The 18574-nt window shown below is 36.4% G+C and overlaps 3 protein-coding genes across 4 annotated transcripts in view; all 3 read left to right on the forward strand.

Moving 5' to 3' along the window:
* Positions 1-244: 244 nt before the first annotated feature.
* Positions 245-8665, forward strand: LOC134817020 (latrophilin-like protein LAT-2). The gene is made up of 17 exons (XM_063826093.1): positions 245-719; positions 896-994; positions 2259-2399; positions 2551-2654; positions 2815-2922; positions 3083-3425; positions 4039-4142; positions 4955-5122; positions 5297-5410; positions 5617-5701; positions 5857-5969; positions 6097-6203; positions 6483-6615; positions 6854-7065; positions 7272-7434; positions 7766-7909; positions 8058-8665. Exons 1-17 carry the CDS (start codon positions 245-247, stop codon positions 8385-8387), a joined length of 2943 nt encoding a protein of 980 aa, XP_063682163.1. The 3' UTR covers positions 8388-8665.
* A 3638-nt stretch (positions 8666-12303) lies between these two features.
* On the forward strand, positions 12304-15550 carry LOC134816783 (probable serine/threonine-protein kinase mkcC). Its single transcript, XM_063825778.1, has 3 exons — positions 12304-13016; positions 13216-13993; positions 14554-15550. The coding sequence occupies exons 1-3, from the start codon at positions 12381-12383 to the stop codon at positions 14895-14897; spliced, it is 1758 nt and encodes a 585-aa protein (XP_063681848.1). The 5' UTR covers positions 12304-12380; the 3' UTR covers positions 14898-15550.
* Positions 15551-15845: 295 nt separating this feature from the next.
* Positions 15846-18574, forward strand: part of LOC134816708 (serine/threonine-protein kinase Tao-like) — a 585630-nt gene continuing 582901 nt past the window's right edge. The window contains exons 1-3 of one of the 2 annotated variants that reach the window (XR_010160433.1): positions 15846-16457; positions 16630-17344; positions 17551-18159. Coding sequence is in view for 1 of the 2 variants with exons in the window: in XM_063825672.1 (XP_063681742.1) it covers positions 16471-16476; positions 16630-17344; positions 17551-17837 (1008 nt within the window). In the remaining variant the exon portion in view is untranslated. Of the gene's footprint in view, positions 16477-16629; positions 17345-17550; positions 18160-18574 lie in introns of those variants that run through there. The other variant, XM_063825672.1, reaches the window with a different exon arrangement.

The raw sequence follows: 18574 nt of genomic DNA on the forward strand, positions 1-18574 counted from the left end.
AAGGTGTTTACTCTCGCGATCTGTGACGGCCATGTTGGTTTCCACAAGATATCAACTGATTATCGTCTTTCTTTTGAGTGGAGCTTGGGAATGTAAGTATGTTTGATTGTTTGGAAATATTTTGCATTTTTTGCTACAATTTGTCGTGTTGATATGGTGATCCAATTCCAAACCAAATTTTGTTACTACAAATACAATATTATTCATATTTATCCCAGGTTTGTCCGATCAGTGGTTATCGCCCATGTCCTCGAGAGGTAGTTATGATTGGATCTCCATTATCAAGGACAACATCAACAAACACGACTACGAAGTTAAAGCTAATGGTAGTTTTGTCTCTGATCTTACTCTAGATATGAACTTTAGATATAAAGTTGCTTCGGATTGGTTGAGCATTGATTGGAAATGGACATTGAGCACGTCGGATTCTCTGTTGCACTTTAGAATGGGAGGAAGTGCTAGCTTCATGGAAAGAGAAGGGTGCCTCTTTGAGGGGACCTTTAACATCGCATCATCCCCCTCCGCAACCCCATCAATATGGAGATTCGGCAAAGACTCCGCCCAACTTTATGTTCTAAGAAATGGAGAAATTGTTGGTAACGTTTCACGAGCGTCACTTGCCTGTCTAGATGACGAAGAATGGGGGGAAATAGCAGGGACTTACATTAAGCTTATCAGCGAAAAGAGCGATACAAAAGCTTCATTATTTTATAGGAGAGGTTTGGACAGTTTTAATTATAGTTATTTTAGTGTGGTACTATTTAAAAGTGCCAGTCATTAAGTCCACAGGATGTGACGTTCGAAATATCACAAACCGACAGTTACAAAATATATACAAGTTTCCATGCCACAACCTAACCAGCATACTGATATCACAATGATGGAATAATTTCAGTTTGCAGTGTCTCCGAAGATGCAGACGAGAACTCACTGCAATGCGTAAAGTGTGACGAAGGAACGGTGCATGCAGATGCAGAGGGAACAGAATGTATCGGTCAGTGATACATTAAAGCTTGTGGTTGAGTGTTTGTATCAAGAGAAAGCTGCAACTTGCACGATAATTCTATAAAAGTGTTATACCTAAACTTATAAACACCGCTGGGATACCGCTATAGAAAATAAAGAGCGGCGTTATGAATTAGCGTCACTAGACAGCCAGCGAAATTTCACACACAAATCCCGAGTCCAAACTTTACACTGTAATAATAAAAAAGAATAATTAGGGTGTGCTCGCGCCATCTGCAGATTGCAGATGATGTGTAGAGTTGTCTTAAAGAGCTTAGCATCAATCTTAGAGTTAACATGATTGTCCGCAACTGCCCTGAAATCAAGGAAGAGGGGCAGCAATCTCAACAAACATGAATTTATAACACTTGCAACCATAGTAAATGCACTAACTAATTTATAACACTTGCAATATGTTTTCATAAATAAATAATGTGTAGATGGGACCAAATACTTTACACTTTTCAATGGCCTCCAATCGTTTGATCACCCAAGGCCAAATGTATTCTTGTTTTCAGCTTGCAGGGCTGGGACCTACAAAACGTCCGGCATGACAAATTGTTCACCTTGTCCAGCTTACGCTTTTAGTACAGAAGGTTCCGCTAGCTGCACAATCTGTTCAGAAGGAACTGCTGCCAACGAGCAAAGAACGAGCTGCAAAGGTCAGTGAATTGGTTAAATCCAGCTGTAAAACAATATACATTTTCATTATGTTTATTAATTCTGATTATTTTTCATTCATTTTTATTAGTTTTCATTAGTTTACATTAGTTTACATTAGTTTACATTAGTTTACATTAGTTTACATTAGTTTACATTAGTTTACATTAGTTTACATTAGTTTTCATTAGTTTTCATTAGTTTACATTTGTTTTCATTAGTTTCCATTATTTTTCATTCGTGTTCTTTGACCGTCGTTTATGAATTCTTATTTTTAGCATGCAGTGCTGGAACGTTTAAAACATTTAATATGACGGAATGTGAGCCGTGTCCAATAAATACGATCAGCCCGGAGCCCGGAGCGACTAAATGTTCAAAATGTCCTGCAGGAACTTTTCCTGATTTTCCAACGAAATGTGACAGTGAGTAAAACATCGATCCAGATTGAAAGATGTTTAAATTCTGCTTAAACCGAGCCAGCCACAAGCTCACAAGGCTTCTCTCAAATAAATCATCACATTAACAGAAGCACGATATAATTAATTGTGTGGGAACTAGTTGGGTGTAGTTATTGACCCATTCCACCTTTTTAGATTGTGGCGCAGGGACCTACAAAACCTCTGATATGACAACATGTGAACGGTGTCCGGTAAACACGATCAGTTCAGAAAAGGCGACAAGCTGCACAAAATGTCCTGAAGGAACTGGCGCTCTCTTTAAAAGAACAGAATGTGGTAATTGCACTTAAACATGTCACCACATTTATTTAAATGTCCTGATTTAACGTACGCACAATTGATATTGAAACAAAATTTGCATAAACAAAGACGAATATCGTAAAATAAAAAACTGATTTTCCAATTTCTTTCAATTTTTCACGTTTAGTGTGCTTACTAAAAAATGAGCATGATAAAGTGTACGGAGACTACACCTGGGGAAATGTTATACTAGGAGAAATGGGGGAACTTCCTTGCTTCCATGATTTCAATGTGAGTCAAATTCAAATTCTAACATATAAATATATCATTGCGGTATTTGAAATAAATAAATTTAAATCAAAGTTACCGAAGGTATAAGTCTTATAAAAAATCCCGAGCTAACTTTTGACGTGTCTTTCATTAATCTAGCTTGTATTTTTGTATTATTTAGGACAAGTTCATGGCCCGCAAATTTTGTTCGGAGGATGGAATTTTCAGCAAGACTGATTATACAGACTGTACCACCTCAGCAACAAACAAACTGGACGACCTTTCTAAGGTATTTGTTTAAATTAGCGCATGTGCGATTTCATGATTAATAAGGAGTCTAATTTTGCACCAATACCAGAATTTGTAATTTTTCGTGCTGGTTAAACTATGATTCTCGAGAAATTATTAAATACTAACATGTTAACACTTAAGCAATATTTACATTTCAGAAAACAGAAAACAGCTCAATGTCGGAATCAGATCCAGACACCCTATCAGAATTACTCAAAGAAGCTTCGGAGCAATCAGGCAACGAACTAAGCTATAATGAAGTGATGAAAGCATCTGAAATCATGGAGTCACTTTTTTCACAAGGAGATCAGAATACGACAAGATCGGAGCTCTTCTTAGATAATATGATCAATTCTATTGATAATATCCAGAGAAATGCGGGGAGTGGGCAGATTCGTGGAACAGAAGTCAGCTCGAAATTGAGAGATGTTTCTGTAGCAATAGCGAGCAATCTTGTGAGAGGATCTGATCCGACTACAGTCATCATGAAGGAGTCAATTGGTTTGTATTTAATGGAATTCTTGATATTATTGAGACGATTTACGGCCACATCAATAAGTTGATAATTATATACTTTTAAGGCAATATCAAACTCACCATATATGGGCATCACGCGGGCTTTTACTAATTCGCTCGCCCAAAAATTTCACGTGACTTTGGTTTTTATGGTTTTGCAGCCGTACAAAACGGTTTTAAATAAACCCTAATCCCAACCCTAACCCTAACCATAACCCCGAAGCTAACCATAACCCTTACCACAACCCTAACCCTAACCCGAGCTCTAAACAATCGAATTCATGGTTTACTAGCCTGTCACGTGACCAAAACGGTTTTTTTGCCCATAACTCTCCTTGGAAGCATTTTTACCCTACGTCATGTGGGGTGATTCGGAATCAGCGTCCAAAAATACACCGATTCAGATCAATTTCACACCCAAAGGGCCTTTTCACAAGAATTTTCTTAAAATTTGGGCGAGCGATTTAGTAGAAGCGCATCACGCGTCTTATGTGATTTCAAATGTTCTCTGAACCCGATTATAATATTGCCAGCTGTTGATGATCAGTTATAACATGTCGATTTTTCCGGATTTCAATTGGACTTTGTGGTTTTGCAGGTTTTGGTGTTGCCAAAAAGGAAAAGGAAAAGAATGTGCTAACTTTAGCGGGTGATAAGAAGGTCCAGTCAGCTGATACTGATAGTGATAACGTATACTTTTCGGTAAGCATCAATCATGTTACAAAACGATTAACAACAGCATTATGTAGCAACAGCTATAGTATTACTTAAACAAGGAGGGAATTATCCCTACTGGAAACTGTATCTCCAGACAAGTGGCAAAAGTTACTATGCATTGGTAATTTGGTTGCTCTTCAAAAAGGTTAGCAAAATGATAACGAATTGGAACCTGATAGACTTTTGGAAGAGATTCATCGACGACATATTTGGAGTGTATGGGGACAGTGAGACAATTTACAATGTTTGTTGAATTGTTGAACAAACTGGCTGAACCATATGGAATCAGGTTCGCAGACCAACGAATTGTGTCATCTGTTAACTTTTTAGACCTTACCTTGAGCAATTGGACTCAGAAAATCAGATCCAGTACAAGCTGGGTTCTGGGACCTGGGCGAACTAAAGGATGATCTTGCCAGATGTGGACACAACGGTGACAAACTTGAAAAAATCGAACCGAAAGCAGTACAAAGGTCTATTGAGAACTCAGGGAATGAACTTAATCCGGATATTAAGAGGTTATGTGGGGATGTAGGGATAGTATTCGCCACTAGGAAACACCCTTCAATCGGTAATACACTAGTGAATAATCGACAACTGGGACAACTGGAGAACAGAGGTGCAATGGACCTGGCTGTGTGCCCAAAAGCATTATAGTATTACTTATATTGTTCCGGCACGCCCTTAAAAGTAAAATGAGTTTTATCCGACCCATTTCCATTGCCATTCATATCGCCTTTCAAATAATTTGTGCTGTCATATGCAGCTTGCTCGATTTAACGTCTGTCCTCCTCAAGGCTGAATTGGAAACGCCAGAAGATCTGGTTGCCACAGCGGTGTTTCATCAGTCAGACAAACTTTTTCCGTCCAATCTGACATGGCAGATGAGCAGTTCTGGCTCTTCAGAGAAAGAGGAGGAAGCAGTCTTTAAAGATCTCACAGATAATATTCATGAAGCGAAACAGGTACTTTTAATAGCTAAAATTTGAATAAGTGTGATCTGGCAACATCTCATTGAATTTTTTAATAATCAACTATATGTCAGAATTAGGCTGAATCAAGTAACTGTGTGAATAGAGATCTCTTTATTTTGAACATGATATGAGTAACTGTGTGTGAATGATATGATAATATCTCAGGAGGTCGCGTTTGTGGCTACTATCATTACGGATATCAACATAATAGACACAAAGACTTTGAAATTGTCAAACTCGCAACTAGAGCAAAATATAAGTATGAACTTCGCAGTCACGGTAAGCAGATTTTAGTTGCGTATCCTTATTAATAGTCATTAATTGATGCAAGACTAATTTTAGTTAAAGGATCAGAAAAAAATCCTACCACAGATGATCAGATGATGGTCGGATTTCTTCAAGAGTTACCAATTAAGCTTGTACTAGGATGTTAAAACCCCAAAGTTTATCAACACAACTATAGTTCAACTTCTTAACAATCCCAGGACTTTGTTTCGAAAGTACATACCAGAACGAAACGAAAAAATGTTGTTCACCATCACCTGGCTTGTAAATTCTACAACGTTACACGTGAGCAAAATGATTTGCAACACCATTTTTGTATATTACTGATTCCTACAAGTTATGGAAGGCGATCGTGTTACAACTAGTGCTACACCACTACACCACCCGGCAGATATTGTTTTATCAAAACAGTTTCAATCCATAAAATAGTCGTATTTTAGTAAATGATTGGAGTGAACAAGGGTGCGAGACAAGGACGGTTTACAATGAAGAGAAAGGAGTTTATGATGTGACCTGTTTGTGTGATCATCTCACTAGTTTTGCGGTTCTCATGGTAAGCTGTAACTAAACCAATGGTCTTATAATGAATTCTAAGAGAGCAATCTCACGAGCCAGAAGAGTCGAAGAAGAATATTAATTTACGCAACAATTATCTTTTTATCTAAAATTATATATTCCAGTCATTTTCGAGCGAATCAAACGAAGCTGAGGAATCTGCGACGCTGATTTTACTAAGTGGCAGTTTAGTCTGTTTGGTACTTACTCTGCTGGCTACCCTTCCTATCAAGTGAGAGCTTGCGATATTATAGTATAACAATAACTACTGTAGTACTACTACAATGCCAGTATATACTATATTATACATAAACTATTGTTATTAATAGTAGTTATTAAAATACTACTATTAGAGTAGTACTATAATACGAGTGTAGCTATAATTATAAATAAAATAATTAATAAATATTTATAAATAATAAATGTTCACCTCAGAATCTACATGGGTGTTGCATTGTTTAAGATCGATAAATGTTTATGGTTGTTATTTGTTCACATTATAAATGTTCAGGCAACAACAAAGAAGAGAGCACTCGAAAGTGAACATGATGCTCACAACTTCCCTTATATTGTCCATTTCCTGCTTCTTTTTAATGGACACCTTTGTTTCCACGGAACCTGAAGCGACCACTCCTTGCTTAATTGTGAGTTCACCTAACGCTAGGACCTCTATGAACGTCCGTTTAAATAATATCCAATAAGGTAGATATCAGGTATGTGCGGATTGTCGACATAATGATCCAACCTAAAAATGCATTCTGATCATGGTAACATATTAGTAAAGCTGCCTGACTAATCAACCAAGCCACAGAACTGGTATTCTTCGGCGGTCGTGCGCTACTGCAAGTTAGAGCAAGATCTGCTGACTAACAACCCCCACAGATAGCATTCCTTCTGAACTACTTTTGGCTGTGTCAACTAGGCTGGATGGTTGTAGAGGCGGTGACTATGTATAAGGCACTAGTCAGGGTGTTTGGGACTGCTATTGATAACGCTTTGTTGAAGTACTGTTTGGGCGGATGGGGTGTTCCGATAATATTCCCGCTCATTGGACTAGCTTGGGGTAATGTCTCACAGTATGCTGATCCTAAAACGTAAGCAAAATTTAATCCTATCTGAGTCTCTCAGTCTTAAACATATTGCATCTCTTGTACTTGATAGTTTTGTTACATTTAAATAAAACGCCTCGATTTATCGTGCCCCTATTTACCGAGGATATTTCCTTTCCCCGCGGTAAATAGTTCACTGCACTAAATTAGGTGTAACTGAACTGATAAAATCACTTGTAAAACTATTGCAGGTGTTTTGTAAGGTACCCGTACGGGTTAGCATCATTCTACGGCCCAGTTGTTCTGGGGGTGCTCACTATTTGGGCTATGTTCTTCTCTATTGCAAAGGTTATTATGACAGCTAGTGCCGCTAAAGCCAAGTCAAAGGGCGATTCTACTGTCACATTGAGACGGGTATGTAAAGTGTGATAAAATACTGTAAATAGTCTGTAAATAGTCTGTAAATAGTCTGTAAATAATTTGTAAATAGTCTGTAAATAGTCTGTAAATAGTCTGTAAATAGTCTGTAAATAGTCTTTAAATAGTCTGTAAATAATTTGTAAATAGTCTGCAAATAGCCTGACTCTCTCCTTCCATAACTATTCCGGCTCTCTCCTGTCCCAGATTAGTATCATCTTATCATAAAATTCACCCTGACAAATTGCCACAGGATATGTTAAATGTCTAGAAGAATGGTTATCAATTACAAACTTTATTTAAATCACACATATCAAACTTCCTTCAGAGACAACTACTTTCTTCATTTGCTGTGTCAACCCTGCTGGGTCTTGGTTGGATTGTTGGTTTCTTTCTGCTGATGAATAACTCAAACTACGGTCAAATCAATACTGTCATGAGATGGGCTTTTATTCTCCTCAACGCCCCTCAGGTAAAAACATTTTTATGTTATTATTAATTTTCAACAATATCACTGACCACAGTTTGTCACTGATGATCAAATTGTTCTTTTTTCAATTATCCATAAGTATTTTAAACGACAATCCAACAACTTTTTAATCCAAATTGTTTACAACCAGGGTATATTCATATTCGTGATGTACGTCATCATGAGCAAGAAGATAAGAGGATACTGGATAGACAGGTTGCTGTGCAGACAGTCTATTGACCCTGACGTTACTGGAGTCTCCCTCGCTTACACCACTCACTCTACAGCTGACAATGGGTTGCGTATGCCTAGAAGTCCAGTACCAGCACCTCGGAGTCCCAAACCACCCGCTGGAACAAGACTGACAACCGGAGCGCCAACTCATGGTAGAAGCAGAACTCCTAGCCCTTGTAGGGGATCTAGAAATCCCAGTCCCAGAAGAGCATCTGACAATGTGCAAAGACTTCGGGTGATGAGCTAAGAATAAGATTAGCACTGTGCCGCCAGAGTGCCACCATATTATATAGTGCCACCATTGCATAGTGCCACCATAGTGCCGCGACAGTGCCGCGACAGTGCCATCGGGATCCGAATGTATGAGCGACTAGATGAACTATAAAAACCATTTAGATAAATATAAATGTGTGGAAACTGCAAGCTTGTGTTTTGCAATATGTACTGTACATGTACCAAATATGTGACTGTTTAGTGTTTAACTGAGTTTGAAATTAAAACAATCTGTAATGTTTTGAGTCAAAAATTGTGATATATCAAAGTAGCTAAATTAATATATATTTAATTTTAATACTTTCAACACTAGTACTACCATATTAATATAACAAATAATTTGAGGCTCTAATGATGTAATTTTACGAAGATTTCAAGCCTTACGTCGCGTTATGTGTTTCCCTTCGTGTTCAAAAGCATTACAAATTAATATAATTATTATTCGTTTTATCTAAACATAATTTCGGCTTAACTTACTTTTGTGTTTTGCACTTCTATTGAATTTTATTTATACATTATAGATAAAGGATCAAATGTGTTATCTCGTTATATCAACTTAGACGTTTATTTTTTATTGTTTGACTCATGTAACTGTATGCTGTATGTTGGAACTAATGATTTGTTTTTATTCTGCATAACTATCATCAATCTTGTCTATTGTTAATGGAATAGCCCGGCGCGCGCTACTTCGTAGCTAGCACTTGCCTCGGGCAAGCGCTACATGCATCGAGGAAATTAAGACTAGTAACATTTGTAAATCATCAGTTGACGCGTAGCAGGGTATTTTGGTTCAAGACTTTAAATTAGAATCGCAAAATTAGCCGTATTATTCCTCCAAACTTACGACTTAGATGGACTGAGATTAGCCCTTAAAATACAGCTTACACTTTTTACCTTATGATTGGGTCGTTATTCTAAAAAAATTTGTCAAGAAGTGTGGCTCACCGGTCACTTAATGTCACTCAATTATAGCGACCAAGGTCTGCGACTGGCTGCAACAGGTGCATATGATCTGTGACACGAGATATCCTTGTGTTTGGCTTGTACTAACTCTAATTGGGTATTTCGTCACAAGTCATGCGACTCGATATACATAAAACCAATACAACGAGCAGTTTAAAGACTTTCGGTTTCATTTTTAAAAGCATCCACTTTGACAAAGCATAACTCGCCATCAACCCCCCCCTCCCCCCCCTCTTTGCAGCTTCTCGGCTATCTCATAAACCCAGGAAACCTTACTGGCTAGCGATATTACTACAGGGTGATCGCCTTTTCAAAGCTTGTTGAGCTCCGCGCGCGCTCGTAAGTTCATTGCATTTGCACGCTTCAAACATTCCAAAGATGCAATTGTACCGCGTACCACGTGATACGATTCAGCCAATCAGAGAACAACAATCTGCAAAGTTATAGCTGCGCAGTTTTATAAGGCCTAAAATATGACTTTTCGCGATGATTAAAAATCTACGTTGTTTTTAAGTTTCCCCCTGGGGGGAAACGTTATTTTTACAAGGCGAACATTTTGTTGAAAACCCGACGTTTCTATCTCTTTTACTTCCAAAGTTAGGCCCCTACCAGTAAGGTTTCCTGGGTCGGCGCGCGTCCTGGTAGGTTGTAAACCTACAATATAAATAGTAAGTTATTCTAACACTGATTGCGTTTGCAAAAAAATTTAAGTTTGTAGAATCGTTGTTTTTCTTTGCGCGGTTTTTACTAATTCATTTACCCAAACACAAAAAATATTACGTGACTTTTTTAATAGTTATGTAGCCGAAAAATAGTTTTACATTGCATTAACCCTTGCTTTGATTCACGATGTCAATCCTTCGCAGCTCGGTGAGGCACAGTGGTGCATTTCGCCGATCTACCGAAGAGAAGAATTATTTGATGCGCGGCGCGACCCAGTAGTGCATCGCGCTACAAACCCTTGCTCTAACTATAACCCTTTCGCTTGCAGTAGCGCGCGATCGCTGAAGGCGGCACAGGAGGTCTATTCTACTTGTGAAACAAGCGCGTCACGCAGTACGCGTAGACACATGGCTATGTGAACATAAAACCTTATCCCAACCCTAACCCTTTGTGCTTTGCGGTGAAACAAATTAGCCCTAAACAATCAAATTCGTGTTTTAGTTTTACAAGCCTGTCACGTGTCAAAACAATTTTTTTCCATAACTCTCAGGGAAGCATTTTTACCCTACGTCGCGTCATGGGGTTGGTAATTCGTAATCAGCGTCTGAAAATATATAGAACCAAATTACTTTCATACTCTTAGTATAGGGTTCACCTAACCATGTGCTTTCGCGCCACTGCGGGCGCGCTTGTTTCACAAGTCAAGAATGGGCTCTTCGTACAGAAATGCATAAATATTTTCCTCCTTGCTGACACCTGTGTGAGCTTGGAGAAGTATTATAAGCAGGCATTGCCTGGTAACTGGTTATCCCGTGAATGGAAGCTTGTATAAACATAACTAAAATACAGTTACCTGGGGACCTTAGGCTATCATGTTCATAAACATATTCATAAAAATATATATATAAAAATATAGTTAATAGTTAATAGTTAATAGTTAATAGTTAATATATATAATTATAACAATAGTGAACCAAGTGTTTTAAATTTTTTTTATATATATTATGTCTGTCACATTACGACGGCTGACGGAAAGAGCCAAAGTTGAAAAGACCACTTTGGGCATTGGCCAATAAAGGGATTCATTGTCTCCTCCACCACGAGGCTGTATATATCCATTTCATTGTGGTAATTGCTCTCCTGCATTGCATAAGTATGCCTTATCATATAGTAGTTGAAATCATGAATAATTACATTTTTGCTAGGTCTTTGTACCTAGCAATTTAGTTTAATTTATGAATTTTTGATTTATCAGATATGGCTCGCTCCACAATCGCTAGTATTAAAAGTTTGAGCCATATCTCTACTCCTTGATATTTTTGAACAATTCCGATACGAATTATGTAAGTTCAATGAAACAAGAAATCTTTCAATGAAACAAGAAATTTAATTTTTAGCACATTTAATTTTTAGCACACATTTAATTTTTAGCACACATCTATTGAAGGGTTGGGAGGGGCAGTGATTTCTATGCATTAAATGATCTTACTTATAATTCAGAGAATTTCCTTGTACAATGTACACTGTACGACCGCCCGCGCCCACGTGCAAATTAGGTGAAAAGCGAAAGGTTGCATAGTAACCATGGTATAACGAGGGTTTTTACACGCACATGCACGTGTAAATATTGTTAGAACGGCATTTTTATTGGTTTTGTTGATATAACGTTGTGTTTAGTGCAAGAAATATTTTTATTGGCTGTATCTTTTTATTTAATTTATTCTCTGGTTAACAGATTTCAAATGTTTAATTAATTTGTAGTATGACAGTAAGGTATATAAGAAGTTACTTAATTTTGCTTGGGCTATTATATTGACTATTGAGGTTTAATGATGATATGGAATTTGAATTCTATATAAATTTACACTATGTGGTTGGGGCATTTTGCATAGTAAATATGGTTACTACTCCTATATATCATATTATTTGATTGGTATTCGATTTCTGATTATTTCTCTAGGAATATGATTATTATATCTCAATTTGACTTTAGGTAGGGTGCCCCGCTAAAAGAACTGGATTCTTCCAGGAAGCATCCCGTGCACAGACCTTGGTCTACATATATATTAAATTATTAACCATTCATTCTGTATGTGCACGAAAATTTATTTCAAATCAAATCTTCTGTTGTGTAGTATATTTTTTGACGCGATTTAAAATTACTAACAAAAATACTATTAGCTTCCTCCTTGTGACCACAGGTTTTCTAGTTTATTATAAAATACAAATATTTAACCTGTATTTTAAAATTTGGCTGTTAAACCCTATTATATTTATTAGCTGGTTTAAGGTGAGAAATTCACAAGGCAGTTCAATGTGGTTTCACTGATAAAAAGGCTCAATGGCACAAAGTGTTACAATCTGCAATCTTCTATCATATGAGATCAAAAGAGTAGACCTTGAAGATCTAAAATCTGATAACATTCGTTCAAAAATCATATCTTACTTCTCAGACCTTAAAGATAATGAAAGGCTCAAGATATACATACTGTATCACAGTGGTTTCCTTAGGTCTTTGGGAGATACAGATTTCATCAAGTTTTCATCTCTGAAAAGCTACAATGATATCAAGCTAGGATCCAATGTGATCATTTTCGATCTTTTTTTGATTGGACAGTCTGTCTTGAATCAAGATAGTTTTTCTGCAAATAATGTTGTAAAGTTCGGAACTTCTGTACCACTACTTCTTGAAGAAAAACAGGAAGCTCTACAGTTGTTTGCATTGTTTGCATCAAAAATTAGTTGCAGACGTGGAACTTGTCAAGAATTAGGTCATATGGTGACAAGTTGTCTTGAAAACAAGTACATAGAACGGAACTTGTCCGGATTTACTTCTGAAACTGCACATTCAGACTGTGATGATGTACTTACTATAGGGAAAAGACTTGAAACGGTGCAGCCAAATGATGACACTCAAGAAAAGAATATAGATAGTCTTATCAACATATGCAATTCTTTGACATTAAAAACATGCAAGGTATACTATTGTAATTATGGTTGTAAAAATGTAGATTTAATTCTGAACCTTCTTCTAATTTATGGTTTTGCCAATGGTTTTGAACTTCAGTAAATTAACTTTAATGCAGTCTACATTTAATTTCAGGATGGTGTATCATAATTAATTGGTTTACTTATACTACCTGATTTGGAATTAAAATGATATCATCCTATTTCAGGTTCTGAACAGCAAAATAAAACAGCACAACTATAAGCCTGAATGGGCTGATGTTCTAAAAGAAGATGAGTTTATCACTGTTTCCTTAACCAATCAGTCTCCCCCTATTAACATACAAATTCACTCAAATGTATTTCTTTTCATGGAGCGGTACCATAGTGGACATTTTTGCAACAACAACATACTTTTGGATGGAGATTTGAAAAAAATTGGAAAAGGAGCCTTTGGAATTGCCTTTAAGTACACTCCTTCAAATCAAGAGCAGTCTCTGGTTATCAAAAGGACTGAAACGGAAAATGATGCCAGAAAAAAACTCTCAAAACCATCATGGTTCAGAGAGGGTCATCATACACAGCAACTGTGTCACCCAAATATCATAAGATATTTTGGCAAACCTGTTCTGTATGGAGACCAGTTTTATTGTTTCATGGAATATGGTGGGCTTTCATTGGAGGATATTTATTGTAGAGAATCTGGTTCAGGTAGACGTATGGACCTGAATGATATATGTAAAGCTTCCCTCCAAGTGTCAGATGCCATCAAATATCTTCACACAGATACTAGAGAGACGTTTGTGATTCACAGAGATATTCGCACTGGCAATGTCACTCGTAATGATAGTGGTGTGTACAAATTGATAGATTTTGGGATATCCAGTGAAAAGAAAATAGAGGAGTGTAGTAAAATTGACTCAGATGCGCACTTGGGTCATCATTTGTGGAAATCCCCTGAATTCTGTTGGAAAAATATGATAACGGATAATAACGGTGCTACAGCAGGTATGTTATTAAGTGACTCTTTTGAGGTTACAATTTTCACTATATTATACATTTATCACAATATGTCCTCTCTTTCACGAGGCTTGCCGAGTTTTGAAAATGCATCATATATACCGAAAAGTCATGAATGCTGAGTGCTGATAATTTCCTGTGAGTGTTGCGGTCCTATTATCAGCACAGACACATTTTTTTCATGTAGAAACTGTCGTAAATTATGACACATGATACGCTTGGCTTAGTTTCATGCCGATCTTGCCCTCATCTTCGGTTTGTGCATTATCGTGTGCAGCTCTCAACAGCCAAGGTATTATGGTATCATATCTATTTCGACCATAAGTCATTATAAGTACAAACCAACCATACATAATTACATTTTTATACTAGCTGTTTATTCTAAACTTAAGATTAAACTTATTAATATGTAAATCATCGCGATATACAATTAATTAATCTACCTAAATAATAAATGAGAGCTTATGTTAGCGATTTGGAAATTATTTTACTGAACTCATTCCCTTTTTCAATTTCACAGTCGATTCCGTTGATATTCATCATTTCAGGGAGCCAAGATGTCACTTTCCCTGAACCTGGAAGAGGAACTGACATTTGGATGTTTGGGGTATTTCTACTTGAGTTATTTGCCTTTCCGAATAGACCGTCTTACTTTAATGAGTTCAGATCATATGGGAAGAGCTTCATGGAAAGTCTAACAAAAAAGGTGTTCACCATGGAAAAACCAATTCAGGAATGCTTGGACAAGATTGGTGATGGTGACACTGACATCCAATCAAAGTTCATGAATGTTCTCAAGAGTTGTTTAGCATTTGATGTGAGCTCTCGAGCTAACTGTGAACAACTTTATAAATTGTGCCAGGAGTTGCCATGTAATCCTACAAAAACTTGATTTTTACATGCTCTCCGTTTTTATTTAGATTAAGGTCAAGTTTCAAGTTCTATGGTATGAACTAAGCACACGTCACACAGACGGTTATTGTGTTAACTTATGATCTGTACAATTTACCATTTCTTGATTGAAAAAATAAATAACCACACTGTGAATATGTCTATATTGTAAAAATGCTAAAAGTGGAAAAAAGGATACGCTACAGTTATTGAGCCATATTTATGATTTTGTTGTTTTTTCTTAGCAGGGGTTAGTTATTCAATACTATTCATGCAGTAATTTTGAAATTGGAAATTCAGATATTTAGAACAGTATTCAGATGTGCAGGAACTTAAACAATAATTTCCAAATTTTCATTAAATAATAAACTGCAAACTCATTATATATTTTTTTGTGATAATTCCAGCACTGCAGCTCGAAATAAACTGAATTTTGTGTTCCAAAATATCTTCGTTAATTTTACGTTTGTAAGAGAATCACAGAAGTTCCCTGAATAGATTAAATTATTTGTGCAGACATGGTTACTTTTCCATTTTACTTTTATACCTAATTGATACTGAATTTAAACAGTGATTTATTTTGATTTTTTATCTTTTAAAATTGTGTGCGTAGCAATGCTTTATTTTTCTCTAATTTTGTGATAATATCACTGCTGTTTTTAATTTTGCATGTAACATGTAGTTTGAATTTTCCTCTGTATTTTGAAGTCCAAATCACAAATTGATTTGGTATCATTTCAATAATGGAATGAACTGGAACCTAGCTACACCACACGAATATATCTCTAATTGATGGATATGACCACTGGTCAAATCTATTTGATTAAATTTACTTAAATGTATGGAATAATCATTTAATATGATGTAATAATATAATACATACATATTTTTCTCTTTGCAATCTAATTAAGAATTTTAGACAGTTTTGCATGAAAACCAATAACTGCTCAGGATGATTGACAGATAAACTGCACTTTAGCGATAATGTGGTATCCTATGACTCTATGATGTTATGAAGATTTGTAATCTGTTTCTGTACAAAGTGAAGGAAGTCCCTTTGGAAGAATTGCACAAATGTGGCAATGTTAGGGAAGGAGTCATTCAGACTTTCCAGTGTTTTGGCATTGAATGTTCCGACAAACTGTACTTATATAGGATGCAGTCTGGTAAATTTGTACCTCTGTTAGTTGATGAACCATTTACTGATAATATGTCTGATACAACTACGATTGTTGCAGTGGATATGCATCATTTAGGACAATCCTACTTGAACAAAGATTCATTTGGAGAAACCTGTGAAATGATCGAAGAAAGACATGAAGCGTTATCGATTTTGCAATCATTCCATAAAAGTTTAACAAGTGATAAGAAGTTACGTGGAATATTGGCAGTTGAATGCAGACACAATAAATCGATACAAAAACACTTGGACACATCATCAGATGAAAACTCTCCTTTACAAATATTTTGTAGTCTTCCTGATCTCAAAAAGAAGGAGCCTCCAAGCCAGTGTGACCACCTTATCTCAGTTTCTGAGTATCTCACTAATAAAACATGTGGTGTAAGTCTGGGAGATGATGGTCAGTTTCTAATTTAGGTTTTTAGGTTTTTGAATACATAAAAGCTGATTCGTATTTTTGTTTAGAGACTGATTCAACTATTAACTTAATCAAATCATGAATCACAACGATTGGTTTACTCCTTACTTAACGGCTTATAATTAAATTTTTCAGATTTTGTTTCGTGAGATTACATTGCATGATTGGCTAGAACTGCTCGATGAAAGAGGTCACATAACAAGAACTGTAGAGGTTCCAGGTTCCTCTGATGTTGAGGTGACTATCGGGTGTGATGTCTTCGAGAACTGCAGAACGTGGGAGGTGTTTGAAACTCCACAAACCTTAACATTGCTGGGAAAAGGTGGCTTTGCCAAAACATGGAGATATGATACAACTACACAAACGAACTCAGTGATTTCAGTAGTGATAAAGCAGAATCTAACTAATAAGAGAAAGGATGAAAAGCCCGCATGGTACAGGGAGGCATCACATACCAGGCAGTTATCCCATGAGAACATTATCAAATATTATGGTAAACCCATACTGTACAAATCCTCTTATTATTGCATTATGGAGGACGGTGGAAAATCACTCTTTGAAAAGTACAACAGTAAATATATGGCTCGATCAGACATTCGCATAGCAATGTTACACATAGCTAAAGCAATACGTTATCTTCATGATGATAGCAGAAATGATGTTGTTATTCACAGAGACATAAGAACCAGCAACGTAACTGTTTCTGAAAGTGGGGTGTACAAACTTATAGATTTTGGGATATCAAGTAAGAAGTGTGCACAGCTGTCGAGTAAGTTCACTTCAGATCCTGGTTTTGGTAATTCTCTTTGGAAGTCTCCTGAGTATTGTGGGTATCTTGTAACTGGTCAAGGTTAGTTATTGAGGCTTTCTTTAACATCCGTCTAAATACATCTGGATCGAAAGATTCCATCCTAAATTAGCTTCCAGAACCAATTGTTATTTTCAAATGCTATTTTATCTTGAAAATATTTAATAATCACATTATTCCGTGACCATTTTCGATAAAAAATAACCCTGGTACTAATACTTTTTTGATTTTTATCTTACAAATTTCAGGGTCACCTGGTGGAAGAAAATCTGACATTTGGATGTTTGGTGTGTTTGTTTTGGAGATGCTAGCCTTTCCTAATCTGCCGCAGTTCTTTGAAGATTACAATCCTAACATCACTGGTAATAGTGTTAAATTCCAATGTGGCTTATCAAAACGTACGCTAATTTTGACTGACTTCATTGATGATGACTGTGAAGATGTGATTAGAAACGTTGTTGAGAAATGCTTGCAACACTCTGAAAACGATCGGTGTAGCAGTCAGGAACTTTTACACTTTTGCCAAAAGTTGTAAACGTAGTCCCGTTTTATTTACACCAGCCATTTATTACGCTTACAGCTCTGTCGAAGATAGAAGGTAATTTTTGCGATCTCTCGTTATTGTTTATTGGATAATGTGACAGTTTCTTATCTTCTGCTGATAGTGAATACATTTTAACACATGTCATATTTTTAATTCTTTAACCTTTCAAGAGAGAAACGGTTTTTAAATGATGTCGACTACATTATAACAGTTGAAGTAAAAATCTTTGGTTTAAAGTGTTGTACAGAATTTGTATAGAATGCTGAATGTCTGTACTGTTTATATTATCAAATAATTGTTTGATGTCAAATAATTATAGGTCTTGAGTTGGTAAATCACTGAATTACTATAGTGCACTGTATGCTTTTAAGGCCACAGGGGGGGGTCCGAGGTCGAAAAAAAGTTTTTTGCCAGTTGGCAGACCACATACTATCTGACGCTTGCACACCACCCTTAGCCCCCCAGAGCGACTAGTTTGTCGTAAAATAGAGGTTAACTATTGCCTTTTTAATCAGTTAACCTCACAAATAACCAGTTCTTAACATTTTGTTGCTCTCATCACAAGTTAAACTTATCAATGGGTATCAATTGGCCATCCAATGTGAACAGAACTATTATATGTCCTTTATTTGTTGGAAATTTGAGGTTAACATATTTTCTCAGAATCATGGTCTTTTGACTCTCCTGAACAATTTATTTACCACCTCAAAAACCTATCTTCTTCTAGA

Source organism: Bolinopsis microptera, chromosome 6 (genome assembly GCF_026151205.1).
Source record: "Bolinopsis microptera isolate Bmic1 chromosome 6, MBARI_Bmic_1.0, whole genome shotgun sequence".
NCBI lineage: Eukaryota > Metazoa > Ctenophora > Tentaculata > Lobata > Bolinopsidae > Bolinopsis > Bolinopsis microptera.